Raw genomic sequence first — 20,194 nt, 5'->3', positions numbered from 1 at the left:
ACGTCTAACCCGCGTATATACGCGTCTTCGTCTACATGAACCTGCGTATATATCTTTTCCTTCATTATGAGAGCCTGAACTGAGATCTGTCACCAGAGTGAGTTGCCATCAAGGACAACACCTGTGCCATAGCTCCAAACCTGTGCCATAATGCCAACAGGTTATATATACACCCTCATTATATGAGCAAAGGACTTTTCACCTTGGCTCCTCCCGCAAGGCATTAGAGAGATAGGATTATTTCTTTTGAGGAGCAAGTGGTGGCTCCAACGCTCCACTATTGGAGCTAGTGGTGTTCATTGTATACATGTGTCTTGGAACTTTTACTTAATATTAGAAGCCTCATGGCCAACATGTTCTTCATGCATGGATTATGAATATTTATAAGACTATTTTGTGGATGATTGTAATTCATGTTTGCTTTCATCTATGTTAAAGTAGTTGAACCATTTACGTTATTTTAGTACTTATCATATTGAAGATGTACTATAATGGTCGCTATTGTTGTCACATGCTTGCAAATTATTCCACTGGATATTAGACAAATCTTCCTTATTGATTGGTTGTAATGACCATCACATCTTTATGGACTATCCAGTTGGATGTTAGACAAATCCTTCTTGGTTGCGTGTGTCTCTACTAGGGTGGTACATTACCTCTCTCTTAGACACTCAATTTTTTTTCTCCCTTTGTAGTAGAAGAGCCTTGACACACTTACAACCGAACACTCACCAGGCACACTCAATTGTTTTTCAAAGGAAAATTTGCATTCCTCTCTCTTGCTGACAGTTAGAGCCAAGGAAGATACTTAAGAAATCGAAAATAAGGCCATATTTCGGATGGGGCTCCTATCCCAAATGGTGTGAGGTCTAGTTGGGACCACATATCGGGCATACCCCTTGAATGTTGGCTGGTCCAACACAAGTTATTATGTAAGTTTTGTGTGGAAGGCTTTGTCCCTATGTCATTTATCATTTATGAGAGTTTCATTAAGTTCTGTGTAGTGGTCTGGAGACTAGCCCTGAGAATGTACTGCAGATATCGTAGTCACAGACATAGAACTGAGTTAAAAAGACTATAGTTGCTCCCTTGTAGGCTGTGCATGCCACTGGAGGGTTAGAGTCAAATTCCAACATTGTTGTGCCAACGTCTGGGAGTCTAGGGCACTAAAAAATCAAGTTAACTCAGGGGTTGGGCACCTGGAATGGTTGGTTAGCCTTCGGGGGTTCAATAGCTCCTGAGAAAGGTTATTTTGGTTTTGGTTTGTCGATTCCACTTCCTTAATTGTACTTGGGGAGTTGAATCACATCATGGTAACTCTTCGTCACATATTTACCCCGACGGACCGGTTAGCTTGGGTAAGTGTGGGAGGAGGGTGTTACATTATCCAATCACTCGTAGACTTTATTAGCCTTTCAAGATTATCTACATAGAGATCAAACTTTTCTAGAACTTGTTGAAGCAATTCCCATCCTACGTCTTGAGTTTGGCTGCCCTCTCCTGATTCACCTAGAGACACCATCTCACTAATCTTGACTTCAATAAGCTGCTCTCATACTAACTATCATGCCCTTAGGGTGCACCTCTAACCTCAAGGTTCATGAGTCCCTTGAGGTGTGAAACACTAGCGTACTTTCTTCCCGATGGCTTGCAAAGTTAGGCTTACTAACACCCAAATTATGCCTCTAACTTATGTACCCTGCATGTGAACTAGATGTCTTACTTGTGTAATTAGTAATCTATCTAGATCCACTACAATAACCCTTCAAATATTCCAACACTTAATTTCTTTTATAATTCTACTTCATTCACCAATTCACAATCTTACTTCAACAATTCTACATCGATTGTTATACAACTTAGTTTCAACAACAACAATATATAACAATACATAGTAATAATATGTGGGAAGGGGGACCCCTGAATAACTTCCCCTTTACTTTAATAGTCAACCTTCAATATAATTACAAAACTTCGGTGCAATAATACAATAACACGGTTGGGTCGAGCCCTCAAACAATTTGCTACCACAACCTGCATAACTTCACAGAAAAACTCACTAGCTAAGTGCGACCCTTCGACCTGCTACTCTTTATCAAAAACCAAAACCCAGAAATAACCTTAGGCGCCTGGGACCTTCGACATTACTTCTATTCATGTAGCCTTGCAACAAAAACATACTACTTTGCCCTCTTCTAGGATCAACTAGGCGAGCCTCAAAACCTACAACTCATCTCTCCCTTCTAACTCGCATGACTAAATCCTTACCGGATTTTCTCTAAATATGACTGGAATTTCCATAACTTTCCGGGCAACTCCTCTGCCTCGTTAGATTACGCGCACCTTTTGCAGTTTGATTGCCCTTCGTTTAATTATGTTCTTGACTTGTTTTAGTCGATTCTACTTCAAGTCATCTCCACTCTTTGCTAAGTCGTCTCACCACGTTGACTTGGGAACACACTTCGTGCACGGTCAAGCCCAAAGGCTTGATAGTATAAGTATAGGATACACTTATCTATTTATTATATAATTTATTTTAGTTTATAGAGTGTCATATTATATTTTAGTATGACATTTATTAAGTTTAACGGTGTTTTCTATTGAGGTGATAATTTTTCTCGAATGACCATTTTTTTGTCGGAATTTGATAATTTTTTTTCAAAAAAATTCAACTATGGGAGTGTTTGAATCATTTTTTTGATGGTGGAAATGGATTCAACACCGTAAAAAACCTCTAAGGCAACCAAAATCACATGTCAATCAATAACATGATCAATACCAGGAACATACTTTCTAAATAATGATACACGAAACACATCATGAATATGCAATCAATGTGCTTGGTAGTGCGGTGCATTAGTGTGGGTTGATATACCCGACAAACTGAAAAGTTGTTTGACAAAATGATGTTTTATTACAAACATTTGAATCTAACACACTGTGCATGGAAAAATTACATACTTTTGTGGTTAAATCTAATAGGTGTACATACAACATTTTTATTCGAAAAGTCATAGACTTATCATGATACATGTGATATGGTTACATTGCAATGTTGTGTAATATATCTAGTGAACCATTAAGGATTTTTTGAAAAAACAATTGATATTTTTTAATGAAATATGTTACCCTACCTTAGTCCTAGTGGTAGGGTTATGCATTAATGTGAGTGTTGATGGAGTGCATTGATGCAGTAATATGGTTGAAACATGACAAACAAAAATTCTTATGATGAACCACATTTGTTGGTTCGAAACGCGTCGACCAAAAATTCTCTTATGCACTGCACCGCTCTAGCCTAGTATGGGGAAGATGTTGTAATGTTAACATTTTGACTCAATCAAAATAAAACAAAATTAAAAATAAAATTAATAAGATAAAATAAAATAAAATAAAAAACATAAAATGCTCTAGCCCATGGTTCTGCCCAAAGAGATCAAATATTTTTTCATTGTAAAAGAAATTTGCACATGTAAAGAGATTTGATTCCTCTTAACAATTAATAAATATACAATAATATAATTAAAATAACTATATACTTTATATATGTAATAATAAAATTAAAATAACTATATACTAATATACCATTATAATAGTTAAATAATATATTATATTCTAAAATTTATTTATTATTATTTTAATTTAATTTTTAGACTTGACAAACCTGTATATCTTACTATAATAATTTTGTTATATACTAAATATTTTTTTACATTATAAAGTTCATTTATTATTATTTTATGTGTAATAGAATTAAAATAGCATTATAAAAGCATAGTTATTTTTTTTTTCTTTTTATATTATAAAATTCACTTATTATTATTTTATTTTAATTTATAAAATAAAATAAAATAAAAAACATAAAATGTTCTAGCCCATGGTTCTGCCGAAAGAGATCAAAGATTTTTTCATTGTAAAAGAAATTTGCACATGTAAAGACATTTGATTCCTCTCAACAATTAATAAATATACAATAATATAATTAAAATAACTATATACTTTATATATGTAATAATAAAATTAAAATAACTATATACTAATATACCATTATAATAGTTAAATAATATATTATATTATAAAATTTATTTATTATTATTTTAATTTAATTTTTAGACTTGACAAACTTGTATATCTTACTATAATAATTTTGTTATATACTAAATATTTTTTTACATTATAAAGTTCATTTATTATTATTTTATGTGTAATAGAATTAAAATAGCATTATAAAAGCATAGTTTTTTTTTTTTTTTTTTTTTTTTTCTATATTATAAAATTCACTTATTATTATTTTATTTTAATTTATAAACTTAAGTTTCTTTTATATATCTCACTTATTATAATTTATAAATATAAGAAACTTATATATCTTACCTGTATTACATCATCTATTATCATCTTTATAAATTATATTAAATTTCACTTTAATGATGCATTGTGATGTCATTGAACCAAACATTCACAACACAATCTTCCACATATATACCTATGATTAAAATATTATTTGAAAACATATTCTATAATTCACCCTTTAAAAAATATGTCGAGCATTAATTGCTCAAACAATATTCCCGGGATTTATGGATAGGCCCCACCCTCGAGCGAACACTCACTATAATTAACCTTTAAATTGAAGCGGTGTGGACATGCATAGCCTACCATATGATATTGAATAAATATAAACCTATTAAATATTTAACACTAAAGCCAAAGACCCTCGCAATAACTAATAAAGATACACAAAATAAATAAATATAAACTTCTTATTAAATATTTAACACTAAAGCCAAAGACTAGTGTAATGACTAATAAAGATAAACAAAAATATAAACATTCACAATCATTATGAATGTTCTAAAGTCTCAAAATGGATTGCAATTTCAAACTACCACCATATGGTTGAATATATAAAACAATGAAATCCTATCATTGCCATTGCTATCTCATATTTTAAAAATAGTTTTATTTATTTAAACTTTGATATATATATTTTTAAATGAATTAAATATATTTTAATAATATATTATTTATATTTTTGATAATTTTATTGATTGGGTTAAGAGGTTTATGATAATGTGTAATGTTGTTGTTCGTTTATCATTAAAATTGAAATTTTAATCATATTAATTAATTAAAAAATCTAAAAAGTAAAAAAAAAAAATTCAATTTTAATCCTGTTAACTAATTAAAAAAATCTAAAAATAAAAAAATTAAATCTCTATCAACTCACGTTGAATTCATATTTAAAATAATTCTATATTAATTATAATAATTTCACCAATTTTTCATTAAAATTCATTATAAACCTTTAGTTGTATATGCCCTTTGCTGCTCAATAGATATTCTTTGACATCATTGCTCATGTCAATCTACGTATGCCATGGAACCAATGTTTCCTTTCCTCACAGACAAGTACGCCCACTTAGGCCACCACATTGAACATTCTTCCACTAACCCCTACATTTGTCGAAGGAGCCACAAAATCTTTTAGTCAATCTCAAAACCAATGCAGTATCTTGTCATGAGATTAGATGGTGACCACACCTCCCCTCCCCTCCTTTTTTATCTCATAATTACGAAAGTTTGATTTCAATTTTTCCAAACATTGTTCAAAGCATTCCTCAGTTGGCATGCCCACATAAATTTAGGCACTAGCTAAGGCGATGGCCACCGCAACCATTCTCTCAAATTCTTCACTTGGGTCTAAATATTTCTTCCAAAACCAAAGTGGGCGCTGCTCATATCCTTCACTGCAGAGAAAGAAACTGTTGGGTCATCCATTGCTGTTCCAAAAGTCTAGTAACAACATAGCTTTGTTCACAGACAACAAGGCAATTTGCTGTAGAAGTATTAGCGGGGCCTCCAATTTGCAAGAATTGAGCATGGAAGAAGAATCTGAGAGTCCCGCCATAGAGTTCTCGACTGATTTAAGAGAACCCATCCTGGACATAAGGGCGCCTGCCCTAAAAGTGGGAGGTAAGTATGACAGGGAGCTTGAAGTTGCAGTGAAGGCAGTACAGTTGGCCTGTGTACTTTGCCAGCGTGTTCAGGATCGCCTCCTCAAAAATGAAGAAAGAGTTAACTCCAAAGATGATAACTCATTCGTTACAGTGGCAGGTACGATCCTTAGCTGATTTATCTGGTTTTGTTAGCAATAATTTCTTCGGCATAATTAGTTTCACCTCCATTGTGATTTTTCTTCATGCCTAATGCTTCATAGGAAGAGAGAGTTCATCAGAATTATAAGCATAAGTTATGTATCTGAAATTTCCTTCTTCAAACGGGCTGTTCTTTGACATTCTTGGAACGTATAGTTTCCCAAAATAGTACAATAATACTAATTTTGCCGATATAGATGAGGAGCGTACCTCCAAGGCATCATAATGATGATAATATTGCACTGCTCCGAATAAGTCCAGCAGCAACAATATTAAGTAAGCATGCCATTTGTGTGATCTCTGTATCTGTGAATGAATATAATAATAAACACCTGTATATATATACTGGTTCTCAATTATTCTTGTCGTAAGCTCTGGCATGGGCTACATCATTAGGTTAGGTAAACACCACTGTTATTGCCCACATGATATATTAAAGGTGAATGTGCTTCTGAAGGTTCTGATCAAGTCATAACTGGCTAGATTGTGATGATTATCAAGAACTCTTATGATCTTCCCAGCAACAAATAGGCATGGGCACGTTTAGCATAGTCACCTCATTAGGTATTTTTTTTACCCTAAACTTGAAATTCACTGAATCTCAAGCACTGGTGTTTAAATTTGCCAGATTCAATGAATTTGATTGCCACAAATCAACATGGGAATCTTTGAACAATATATGAGTCGATCATGGATTGTCTTTGAACAATATTTTAAATTTTTTTCAGTCTTGACATTTAATTTGAGAAATTTTTGGATCCAATTTTAAGCTATACGAAATATTTGTATTTTTTTTCCCTTGACAATATGTTGTTATAACAAAATGTGCATAATTCTCTTTGTTGAACTTGCTAATGAATTTTATCATATTTTTTATGCACCGACAATTTTTTTCCATACTTTATTGTCACTGAATTCTAACACAAACACTAACTGTGTATCCCGTAGATCTTAGAGCCTTGGGGATCACATATATCAGTATTCAATGAGAAACTCTTTGCACCAAATGCTTAGTTATCCGTATGATTTAAAAAAAAATCGAAGTTCGTTGAATCTCTAGCAGTGACTAACTCAATGGCAAAGTTAACTGACCGTGCAGTTTTTTTTTAAATAAATTTGAGAAATAAATGTTAAGATTAGTTTTTTTGTTAAATGTTAAAAATATAAAAGCAAAAACTCCCACACAGACTTATATGAATGTTTTCAATCGAATTTTAGTTTGGCTTTTTTTTTACTGAAATCGAAAAATAATTTATTATAAAAAAGCTGTGGCATAGCTAACAGCAGTCGTACAAATAGTGCTGATTGGAAATCTTGCAGATTTCTAACCTCCCTTCATGGAACAGTGGGGAAAGAAAGTGAATTTTCCTACATGAGCTTTTCATATCAGTTTCCTGAGTACATGGGCAGATTCTTACACATTGACTACGAAGTGAAATACATAAACAGAGCATAACTATCTCAGGTGCAAGTCAAGTATTGCTTGACATCTCAGGTGAATATTCATTTCTACCTTTTGAGATATCTGGTCCCAATTGGACTTCCTTCCCCTTAAGAGGAGGGGAGGAATCTGGAGCCATCTTCATAACTTTGGCAAAGGAGAAGGATTTAGAGGATTCAGGCTCTGCCTCTTTTTCCTCTTTCTGACCTATGTCCCTTTCTTCCTCCTCCGTTTCCTTATCTTCTTCTTTAGACTCTGTTTCTTCTTCATTTTCCTCTTCTTCTTTTGCTTACTTTCCTTCTTGGGCATTAACCACTAGATCCTCAAGGGATGAGTCTGTACCATTACTAGGATGAGCTGGTCCAGAGTTCAGATCTAAAGTCTGTTCATCTACAACATCCTTCTCTGTATCTTCAAGATTTACTGAGCCCTCTAAGTTCCTTAGAACTTTAAATTTGTTGTTGCTTGACATGGGCAGACTCTCTTGTGATGGCTTTGGATGTGATGGCCCCTTATGTTGAAAATTTCTTATGCTTGCTTGGAACCATCTAGATTTTGGGTTCCTTCCTTAACTGTTTCCTTGAAGGAGGTTGCTCTTCCTGGACTTTTGGACAGTTTTTAGCAAAATGTCCATAAGCATGACAAGCCATGCACTTCAATGGAATCTGCTCATAATCTAGTTCTTAATGGTGGCTCCAGCCATCTATATTGATTTGCAAAGCTTATGTGAGTCCCTTCTCCAAATTAAACCTACATGCAATTTCTCACACAAGAATATAAATTCCCTTTTGGTTCTTCGCAGACAATGAAATGACCCAGCTTGTTTCCAATCTCACTAAGGGAGCAATTGTCCTAGAAAATTAATGGGAGTTGGGTTAAACTGACCCACACTGGGGCTGCTGTAATCACGTGTTCTGGATTGAAGTCAAGGTCCATGGGGATAGAAACATTCCCTTGGATCCCATGAAGTATGGCCTAGAGTTGTCCATATATCTTTGGGGACCATTGTTCTGCTACCCATGTCTCCATAGCTTTGGGATTGGGCCAGAGGCCTGCAAACTTTCCAACCAAATCTCACTTAGATAGAAGGAGGGCTTTCCTACTCGGCTGTAGAGATGGGAGATCTAGTTGAGGGATGGCTTCCAGTAGTTTTAGAAAATGTTGTTGATGCTGATTTCATTTGCTTGGAATTAGTGACTAAACTAGTATGTTGAATGCCTCTGTTTCCCTCAGGCGTCTCCCATAGCTTATGGCCCAATCGCTGCAAGGGATGGTGATATCCCTTCTTTAGTAACAACCAATGACTAGAGTCTGTTCAACTCCCAATGTTTGCGGAAAACAGTCTTCCCAAGCAAAATGACACTAGAAAACAATCTTCCCAAGCAAAATGACACTAGAAAACTCTAGCCAATGGGGGTTATTGCATCTCTTGGTACTCTAGCCAGTAGACTGGCGATTTTGGCCTACTCCAGCGCAGATCAATGATGGCACCTGGCTTTAGCGAGCAAACAGAACTCCTTTGCAGTGATTTCAACTTCCTCTAGGGTGGGACCTGCATCAGAGTTTCCTAGAACAGTGGTGGTGATGGCTAGGGTAAACCTTAGCCGTTGTGGAAATTGTTGTTCAACCACATCTGGTTCCTACCCAATAACTAATTTGTCATAGTTTTTGGGTTTAATCTGAAGTTAAAAAATATTTGTATTTGTTTTTTGTTTGAATACATGAAGTTATGATGGAATTCACAAAATTATCTTTATTGAACTTGATGGCCAATTTTATTATTTATTTTTTGCATGGCTAGCTTTTTTCTAATTCCTTTATCCCCAAATAAAAAATGAATGCAAACTAGGTAACTTAGGCCAAATGGATCATTAGATCCATTGAGGGGGCATGAAAACTGGAAGATCTTTAATTAATATCTCAGGAGGCACTCCATTTTTTCAGCTAGAATGGAAGGGGTTGAGTTTCCTGACCTCATGACAATCTAGGCACCAGTCACAGTAAAAGGCTTTTGTTTTTGGAAGCATATGGAACGTGTTGGACTCTGAAATGGTAACAACTTTAGAACTAGCTAATCTTTCGATGATCTTTCCATCTATTGGACGATAATTTTGGCCTAAAATGGCTTCTCTTTGGGTGATATCCCCTCGTACAATGCTATGACTTCCCAAAAGGGAATGGATCAACTACAAAGAGCTTTGACACAAGTTTTGACTATCCAACTCAAATAAGGTGGGTATTGACCTAAGGAGCTAGTCATAGATAGTCTCAATTTCAAGCATGGCCAATGGTCTATCATAGAATATGCATTGGTGGAGAGATTAGTGTTAAATGGGATACTCTCTTCATGGAACACATCCCTACTGTAGCCTATCAATAAATCATTCTATTAATGCCAATAATAGAAAATTGAATAAAATCTAGAACCTAACTTCTGGTACTTTGAGCCAACTTCATAGTATTGTCATAATATGAAAAGCCCATTTTATCTTGATATTTCTGAGAAGAGCCTTAGAATCCAATCCAATCAAATTTTGGCATAAGATAAGATAAGCTTATTAAATGTCCAACAAATGACCAAAACCTAGGTCAACGGGATTTCTTACTACACAAATGGCAATTCAAAGTAGGAGTCTGAAGGTCACTCTTGTAAAGGCAGCAAACCGAATTGACCACTAGATCTAAAAGCAACTGACATAATGTCAAAAGGAAATAGAATGCTCTGGAGCCGTGTTCATGGGAAAGAGCTTCAGTGCTTCAAGAGCTTGCCATTGGGCAAAGGAGAGAGGGGGTCAACCTTTGAAGTCAAGTGTGTATCTCTTCTACCATTTGAGGCTGACGGAAAGAATCAAGGTATAGAAATCTTGTTGGAGGAGCTAGATTCAACCTTGGGGCTGCTCCTCTATTTACAAGCGGTGAACTGTTAGGATCTTGTGGAGGGGGTTTGCTTGCTGGTCATTTATATGCTTTCCCAAACCTGCATACCACACTTCCACATGGGTCTTGTTACCCTTTCTTCTAGTAAGGGTACCTTTAGTAAAATTTTTTGCACTCACTTGCATTTGGATGAGCAGGGCCATTTAGTGGCATGACATAGCCTCTTCCTTGATGGGCTGGTTGCATCATGATTTTTGGGTACTTTCACATTTCCCAAGGCAGTTCACATATATTGAGGCATTGGTCACACCTCTTGAGAAACTTATGGGGCTATTTGGCACACATGGACACCTCCTAGACATGCCACGTAGAGGACCTTTAAATGCTGCCCTCATTTGTCATTGTATGAGCTGATTGTAGCATCATTTGAGGGCTGATTTGCACTTGTAGCGTTTTTGGCAGCCATGGGGGTTTTGTTGATGTTTGTAGCTCGGGCATGTTACCACAAAAGCTAGCAGGCATTGGAGAGGGAAAGTTGAAACCCTACAAGACAAAAGCTAGACAAAGTGCTAACAATGGGATAGAGGCCCAATGTCACCTCAGCAAAAACCCCTTGCTCTTTACGGACTTTTATCGATGGGAGGAGTCCCGGTAGAAAGGAGATAGCTTAAAATAGATATGCGAGATATAAGGCATGAAGTGACCAGGTGAGAGCTCATTCAAGAGAGAGGCTCAATAATGGTTCAAGGCTTCAAAGAAGCAAAACACTCTCAAAGAAAAGCCCTAGAAAACAAGGTTCAAGACCTAGGGTTTTGAAATTTTCGATGAAAACAAGTGTTCACAAGGTCAAGACCAAAGAGAAAGGGTTTCTTGCAATAATAATTAGCTATTCCAAGGCTCAGGAAACCCTCAAGTTGAGGGAAAAGAAACTAGGGTTTCCCTCTTAGGGCAACACCTAGGGCAAGAGATTTTATGGATGAAATTTGAGTGGATGCCCACCAAATTGATAGGTTAGGTAGCCTAGACCTATATCTTGATGTTTAGGCTCTCAAATCACCAAAAAACCGCCTTCCTAAAATTTCGCTCCAAGCCCTAGTTTTCTCCCTAACTTAAAAAGGACCAAATTTGAGAAGAGAAATTTATGGAGAAATTTTAATTTTGATCATCAAGTGATAAGACCAATGCCTTACCCTATGGGGATATGGAGTTTAGGATGTTTAAGATAAGCCAAATTCCTTCTAAGGAGGTTGAAATTTGATGCCCTAGCTATCAAAATTTCAACCATTACCCACTTAATGGAATAATGGATTTTGATGGAGAATAACAAGAATTACTCCACTAGGAACATTCAATACATGTTACAATGAGTAATGCACACAACATTCATCTAGATATTCTTCAATAAATTGATCTTCAACAAATTAGGGAACATAATTTCAACCTAGAATATGTAGTTCCATTTAAGAAAAAGATATTCAACAAAAGATTCCACTTACAAGATAACGTGCAATATGTCCTTCCAGTAGACTAAGAAATAGCTCCAAAGAATGTCAAAATCAACTTCCATATATCAAAATGCATCCAAGTATCTCCAAAATCACCCACACGAAGCAAGTGCGAGTTCTTTAAGAGGTATGAAATTCAAAAGTTTGATGATGATTGATCACAATGATATGATCTCAAATATATATTAGTCCTACTTAATCAAATTAGAGCAAAATCCCCTCCTAAGTCATAAAGTAATGTGAAAAATCACTCTAGGTCATATGCCAACCTAGTAGCCAATGTAAAATCATAAATGCTGACCTCATGCATACATAGGCCTCTTGAAGGCATGCATTGGGCCCCTCCAGTGCCAAACTGAGTGTAGAGGGCTTCGAAAATCATGTTCTAGGTTTTTGGCCTCTAGATCTCCATGCAAATCATTGTGTGGACCCCAATTTTGTGTTTAGGGCACAAAATGGAACTCATGGGTCTCTTGGTGATAAAATAGCCCGATTTTGCTCCAACGTTCAGGGCTCTGAGGATGGTGCTAGCCCTCCCATATCTCAAGGGGTGAGGCAAACCTCATCAATGCCTCGGATTAGCTGCCAAACCATGTGTACACTGCTAAGCTGATTGAAGCATGTTGGTCCAAGTGCATCATCTCATGAATAATGTGGGGCAAAGTGCAGGGTTCTGGGGATGCTAAAGGGTGCCCATGGAATGGAGCTCTACAAGTGGTAGGAGTCTCATGGCTCTTAATGCTTCACTCGTAGGGTGTCATAATGCACCTCTAGTGGACTTGGCCCCCGTTACCACTCAAACCCGTAGGGGACCTAAAAGGGGTTCCTAAGAGGGTGACTGCTGGGTTAAGGGCAACAGTGGAGGCTTAGCCCACTGTCACCACAACTAAGTCTCCCTGCTCTTTACGGACTTTCACCAATGGGAGGATTCCCAGTAGTGTAGGGATCACTTGTAAATTATATGTCAATGGAATCTGGATAGGTGGAAAGTGACCTTGGAAACCCTTTTCGAAGGATGGAGTGAAGAAAGGAACTTGCTTGCTCTTTAAGCAAGGGACTTGGTCCTCTAGGGGTAAGGGGTGAGGATTGGAGGGTCGAGGGAGAAGGAATAGATTTATAGACGAGGTTCTCAATCCCTATAATCCTTGGGAAAGTTGGATTCCCAAATGGTCCTTGACAAATAATCTTTATTGAGAAGTGGACCACACAGGGCCAAGTGGACCTAGTCCTGGTTCAGGGATGGAATGTAGCAACCATTGATGTTCCTATCCTGGACAAGGTGAAAGGAAAGGACCAAACAAGAATATTTACTTCAGAAGGTTGAATTGATCCTATTGAGGTCTAGCTTTGGGGATGCCTAGGCAAAATTCGATCCTAGATCTAGGGCTTGGGATTCTTGGAGATTCCACTGTTAGAATTGCCTCAAATTTAGAGGAGAGGGAGGGGACCCACCAATGCAGTAGCCTATAGGAGATTGAAATTTTTCCTTTTTTCGATTCCCAAGAAATCGATGCCCTAGGTGACCTAATGGGGCTAGACCTAGGTAAAAAGGGGAAAAGGGTAAAAAGAGGGTTAAAATGATCACCCTTTTCGAGGGATCAATGCCTAATTTGTGAAAATTTATGAATCTCTACAAATAGAATTCCTACTGCAATTACTGGTTTATCATCTCCTACTTGTTATTTCATTCAACAAGTTATTTAATTATAAACAATGATGAAAAACACAACTGCAAACTACACTGACATACAGATCATAAACTGAAACAATATATGAGACAAACACACAAGGGAAACCGTTATTTTTCGACAACACGTCCCTGGAAAAACCTAATGCGGGAAAACCGGTGTAGCAGATAGAGGGTTTGTATTATCAAGCAAGTAGAATCTAAGTACAACAGGTTGCCTCTTACACCGACTAACCTTTCAGAGAAATCTTAGCAACAAGAAATACATATGAGGGTTTACCTCGTTCTCCAAGTCACAACTGATCCACTGAGTGGCTTGACTCAAACAAACACTGCGAAATCCCATTGCAATCACTGCTTGGGCCAGCGTATTGCCTCTAGGAGACTGCATCACCCCTTCTGCTGGATTTATTTGTTGGAGGAAGACTGTTGTTCGGCCCTCCTGGCTCAGAACCTCACTTCTCCAGCAAAATCTCGAACTTCTGACGAATATCCTGCACTGCCATTGCAAGAAACCCTCTTGGCCTATGACAACTCTACATGAGCCTCTTCATGGGTTGCGTAGGCCTCTGCACTGCCTCTCTGCCCGATACTCTTTGGCTTGGAACTCCTTTCTGATCCAAATCTCTGCTTCTGCCCCTCTCACTGCAACTCAGATCACTGGTTTGATTTTCTCAACAAACCACGCCCTAGAAAAATTGAACTGATTGATCAACTTGGTGTATCTCTAACTAACCCTCAAGCCTCATCTTATACTTTTCCTGTTGATGAATCAATGACCAAGATTAAGTCCCTAATCAACGGTTAAGATTAAAACAGACTTGATCCTCATCTTTTAGAAGCTTCTCACCCATATTTTTATTAATACCCATTAATATTTTTATTTTCCTAAGTTTAAACTTAGGAACCCCATTAAAAATATTAATTATTTTAATAACTCACAATCCGGGTGGAATTTCTCCAAATGATTTCTGGGTCTTGGAGATTTTATGTTTTCTATCCCCTCCACAAAATTTCGGAGCTAGAGCACATCCGATGCTACCCAAAATCAACATAATTCACTTGGGGATATGGAGTCAAGGATGATGATGAGTAAGAACTTGGTTTCTTGATCAAGGAGGCCCAAAAAGTCAGCTTCATCTAATGTTGAGAGAAAGAAAAGAAAAGTGACCTTCAAGCATTTATACTTCAAAGCAAACGATGCAAGCTTATCGAGACAAATAATCTCTAGGACATTTCATTCATATAACATTGGCCCATACATTAAATTAGCTAAAACATGCTTAATTCCACATTTCAATTATGCAGCAACTAGCCCTAATTTTAGCAGTATGCAGCAACAAGAATAACAACGTCAAAATTTACTTACAACATTATAGAATATATCCAACCAGCATTTCGTTTGCAAGACAAAGCTCCAAGACAAGAAAAATAACCCAAATCCATACGTCAAAATTCATCCATCTCCAAAAAATATCCTCCAAGGAAAAAATGCGAAGTTCTCTATGATTAGAGAGATCCCAAGTCAAGTGATCATACAAATGAATGTATCTAACATCAATATATAGCCTCCTAAGGAGTTCGAATTAGCCTATGGGCTTACAGTAGTCCCTAATGATAAAATAATGTGCAAATAAAACCCCTATTGGTGACATGCCCACCAAACTAGCTCACAAGTGTAAAAATAAGACTCACAAGGGGCCAAATAATGATATGTACATGTGGGGCCCTCCAAAGGCCTAATAATGTCCTGAAATGCCATACTGAGGAATAAATTCCTGTGGTGCTCTCAGTGGGTTTGAGGGCTCATAAATGACCCCATGGGTCTCCATATGAATCGGAGATGCCTATAGATCCTCTGCAAAAGTTTGAGTGGTGGAATGAATGCTTCCATGACATTGTACAAGTCCTAGGACACATACCAAGAGTGTGGGCTCCTATGGGGGCCCACTGGGTATAATGTACCAAGAATATCACCATCATCCCAAAAGTGGATTGCTAGTAGTCTCTGAGCATCGATGAAGATCCGTGGAGTGCTGTCTGCTGTTGTGGAGGCCAATGGCTCTCTATGCACCCCCTATCTATGCCAATATAGACCTCTGGGGGTTAGGATCCCGTATAGGGAGACCAAACCCAAATGGAAACCACCTGTAATCTTGCATAAGATCCAATGCGTCCCCTAGGCTTCTAGTACAACCAGTCATTAAAATAATCGAGTAAAAGAGTTTACAAATCATGGATAACAAAGAGGGCACTTCATAATGGCATGCCCTTTTGTAGTGGACTTTGGCATGTGCTAGTGTGTCCAAGCTCCCAAGTGGGTTAACCAAGTACCTTATTAGGTGGTTTCAACCCTTAAAGGGGATAGTATGTCCAAGGTATATCCCTCTAATGGGGTTGGCAAGTGATAAATAAGTGGAATGGAATAGGGAATGAGAGGGGCAACCCTGGGCCACATATTGGGGCATAGGGGTAGTTGGATAAGGGGAAGCCCACACCTGCGTATGTAATTTGTATATGCCTTTTGCCTTTTATGAATTTTCTTTAATTAATTGCTCGGGGCTCAAAGGACAAGAGGATGATGTGTAAGATATAGTGGTGATTACCCCCTTTTAGGTAGGGTGGTTCATTGCCTTCCAGGGGTTGGGACAATCATGGGTTCCTGAATGATAAAGGAGGCTCATCTAGGGCATATGAAACCAGGGTGATGACCATGGATTGGGTAGAGCTCATGTATTGGCTTTTGCCCACGTGCTAATTGTTTTTGTCCTGGCCATCTTTTGCATTTTGTGGTACAATTTCCTGTTAAATGTGGCCAATTATGCTTTTTTCTTTTCTTTTAGCTGCTTCAACCTCCGCGGCATCATTCCAAATCTGACCCAAGGTGGGGACAAGGGGATAGGGAGGTTGGCCCTATGTGGACCTAGAATGGATATGTGGACCCAGGTGGGAGAAATGATGAATGGGGTATAATGAGTGGAAAGGGAGTAATATATGTGGATAAAGGAGCGAGACCACGCACCCAAAGTCGGGGTTGCCCATGTAGTACCACCCTATAACCAAATGGTCAATAAAGGAGATCCCATGGGACTAAGATCCAAGGGTAACATCCAAAAGAGATCAAGGGGACAAGAGCACAAACTAAGCCCACCCTTTCTACCAAATCCCCCCATCAATCCATACCTAGAAGTATCCATGATAAGTAAACCCAATACTCAATTAGAAAATGGCAAGACATACCTTTAGATTTTGGAGGCCCACCTTCAAACATACAATCAATACAGGTGGGTGAGGGACCACATGGCTGGCTTAGGTGGCAGAAAAATGGCACAACGAGCTAGTAGGAGGCTGTAAGGCGCTGTTGTTTGCCGACTGAGGTTCATCATGGAGGAAAATTTCTCTTGGGGATATCACCCACGAAGTGGTGGGTAACAGGCCCCAGTTAAGTTTCCCAGCCCATGATGAAAACCATCTGCCAATCACATACAATGCCCAATGCTACATCTTCACCATTAGGTACAATAATCATTAATGCATCTAAGTGGACTAAGATTGTTATTCAAGGGAAAATTGATACTTCATACGTGGCTTCCCTTCCAAATTTTGGGCTTCGATCACGTAATAGTGTTACCTCCCTAGGTAGGTGTGGCTAATAGACGATCCTATTAGGTGTTCCCAACCCTTAAAGGGAAAGGCAGGTCCTTGGTACATCCCTCAATCAATAGGTGTCATGTGAATAATGATGGAATGGGGGAGGGGGAGGGAAGGTCTCTAAGCCAAATGCCATGGTCGAAGGGGTAGCAATAATGGGGAGATCCACATTTGGGCATACAAGTGTGAGGTAGAAATCGTGGATACATGAGTTACCCCGAACTTTGTTTTTCCACCCCTCTTATTGCCTTTTTCCTTTCCTTGATTTTTCTTTGTATTGTTGCTCAAAGCTCTAGGAAATGAGAGCACGTTGTGAATGATGTGTAGTAGTGGTTACCCCCTTAATGGTGGGGCGACTCATCGCCCACCAGGGGTTGGGACATGCAAGGGTTCCTTTTATGATGTGATGGGGCAACCTTGGCCCTAGGAACCGGGTGATGGCCATAATGATAAAGGGGTAGAGCTCATGTTTGGATTTTTCCCATGTGCTAATTTTAATGTCCTAACCATCTTTTGCATTTATAATTTTCTTTCTTTTGTTTCTTGCTTGTGGTCATGGTATGGTTTTTACTTTTCTTTTCGTTGCATCAACCTCTTGGGGCAAAGTTTCCAGGCCCAAATATGTGGACAAGAGGAGGGGGTGTGCTAGAACCCAATGGACCCATGGTCATGTGGACCTAGAGATGGGAGGAGGAAAATAGGGCTCGTAATGTACGGAGGGATGTGACAAGTATGGAATAGGAAAATGGGACCACACTATCTCAATCAGGGTTTCCCAAGTAGTGCCCTTTCTAAACCACTGGGCCATTAGGGGAAGTCCCATTGGAATAGGATTGAAGATTAACCCCCCATTTAAGTTGAGGGAACAAAACCACGGTCAAAACCCTTCCTTCTTCCAAGTCGTCCAACAATCCATGCCAAATGCCCAAATGAAAAACAAGCATAAGCACCCGATTGCATAATGAATAACATACCTTTTGGATCGTTTTACCCACCTTCTAACATGTGCTCTTGACAAATGGGCGACGAAACATCTGGCTGATGTAGGTGACAAAGATAAAATGGCACACCACATTGGCTACGAGGTGGTTGTCACGGGTTGGTGGCTAAAAGAAGATTATTAGGAGAAAAAGTCTCCTAGGGGTACCCAATTTCGGTGGGTTATAGGGTAGATACTTATGCATAGGCCTAAGTGTCTAAGCTTGCAAAAGTTGCCTAAATTCTTCTTAGACACTTGCTCTATTGTCAACAAGTTGCCTTTGCAACTTAGCCTTAGTCTTAATCAGGAAAAACACATAATTATTATGTTGGCTTATTGAGCTAAAGTAAACTTAGGAAAACTAAATTAATTACTTTAGTGATTATGTTTTAATCTCAGCCCTTGATCTCATGTGAGGCTAGAACTTAACTTAGTTGTCAACCACTTTGGAGATTAGGGTTAGGGATTTAGTTCAATATAAAATTATAAAAGCGAGGCTAAGGAGAGGGAGAAGGCACACCATACTACAACACAAGATTGAGAGAGGCATCTCATTGAGTGTGTTGGGTCAGAGGAAGAGGCAACAATGAGATCCAGATCAACCAATTAGGGCTTGATCAACTAGATCAAATGTAGTTATTGTATGTATTTTCTCAGTTGGGCCATTTTCCCAGGATGGGAGCCCAACTAAGTTTTGAAAGTTAATGAAGAACTTTGATTGGTTTGAATTTGTTGTTTCTTGTGATTGGGATTGGTATATTTTTCTTCCATTGAATTTTATTATGTTAATGAACCTAGCTGTGCATTGAATCAATAACTTTGTAATTTACTACGATAAGTGAAGGTTGCTAGGTTTGCAAGGAGACGAACATGTATCAAAGTTAAAATTTTGAGGTATCGATCTCTAAATCACAGGTGCCATGTTTGTATAGGATTTGCCAGGGCTTGCTTTGGTTGCAATTGTACAAGTATATTTTCTGTTTTTAAAGAGGTCATAGGAAATTGGCCATATCACTGCTTTGCTGATTTTTTTTTTAGGGGTCGAAATTGCGCAAAGATAGGTTGAGTCAAAAGTAAAAAAAAAAAAAAAAAAAACGTGGGTGCACTTGGGTCGATAGATGATAGAAATGTGAGCCGTTAGAGCTATCGACTGAGCCATGCAGCCATTGGGCGTAGAGGGCGTAGAGTGGGCCCAGGAGAATGTTGGGCATGAGTGGAGGTCAAAGACAGATTTGGAGCATGACGCAGGTTGTGGTGGCAACAATTTACGATGAGACAATAGTGGCGGGACAAGGGTGTCGCATGACAACCGCCACGTTAATCTAGCGCATAGGGGCTGAGACTAGCCGCCATCGTGTGGAAAAGTTGTGGCCGATTGGCTAGCAAAAAGATGAAGCAACGATGCATTGAAACAACAGGTTACTAGGAGCACAAACGTGAGCCAAGATTGGCTACGGGTCAATGTGGCCACTGTGCATTGCTAGAGCTGCCAACAAGGAATAACTGATAGGCAGATAGAGAAGAGTAGTGGGGGGTGATGTGCTAGCCGCCAAACGGACGCCATGGGTCTGGCATAACATAGTAGACACCGTGGGGGACGTTAGTTGGAAACTAGTAGTCATGGAACTAGAAGGTAAGGAGATTGATAACTTGATTTGTAGGAGTTGTCACAGTTGAATTAAGTCGACAATAACAAATCTGGCTACACATAGGTGAAAAAAAAATGTGGCTAGCTGAGTTGGCCAAAGAAACCACAACTGCTTACACAAACCAGCCATCGAACGTGTTAGTTGTTGTAGGGTGAGAGAAAAGACAGATGCCCGACCAAGGCATGCAAAGGTAATGCACAATAGGGATGTGATTCAACCGTGAGAAGCCATGCAACAAGTCAGGAAA

At 38.3% G+C, this 20,194-nt stretch overlaps 1 protein-coding gene across 1 annotated transcript in view; it reads left to right on the top strand.

Annotated features, from left to right (window-relative positions):
• The first annotated feature begins 5,458 nt into the window (after positions 1–5,458).
• Positions 5,459–20,194, top strand: part of HL (HAL2-like protein) — a 124,163-nt gene continuing 109,427 nt past the window's right edge. Inside the window, exon 1 of the mRNA XM_089396671.1 lies at positions 5,459–6,117. Coding sequence (XP_089252797.1) covers positions 5,664–6,117 — 454 coding nt within the window. The 5' untranslated portion in view covers positions 5,459–5,663. The remainder of the gene's footprint in view (positions 6,118–20,194) is intronic.

The sequence above is a fragment of the Pinus tabuliformis genome, chromosome 1_2 (genome assembly GCF_031772625.1).
Source record: "Pinus tabuliformis cultivar Carrire ecotype Pingquan chromosome 1_2, CPIR1, whole genome shotgun sequence".
Classification (NCBI taxonomy): Eukaryota; Viridiplantae; Streptophyta; class Pinopsida; order Pinales; family Pinaceae; genus Pinus; species Pinus tabuliformis.
The sequence above is the reverse complement of the archived record's forward strand: the minus strand, read 5'-3'. Positions and strand labels throughout refer to the sequence as shown.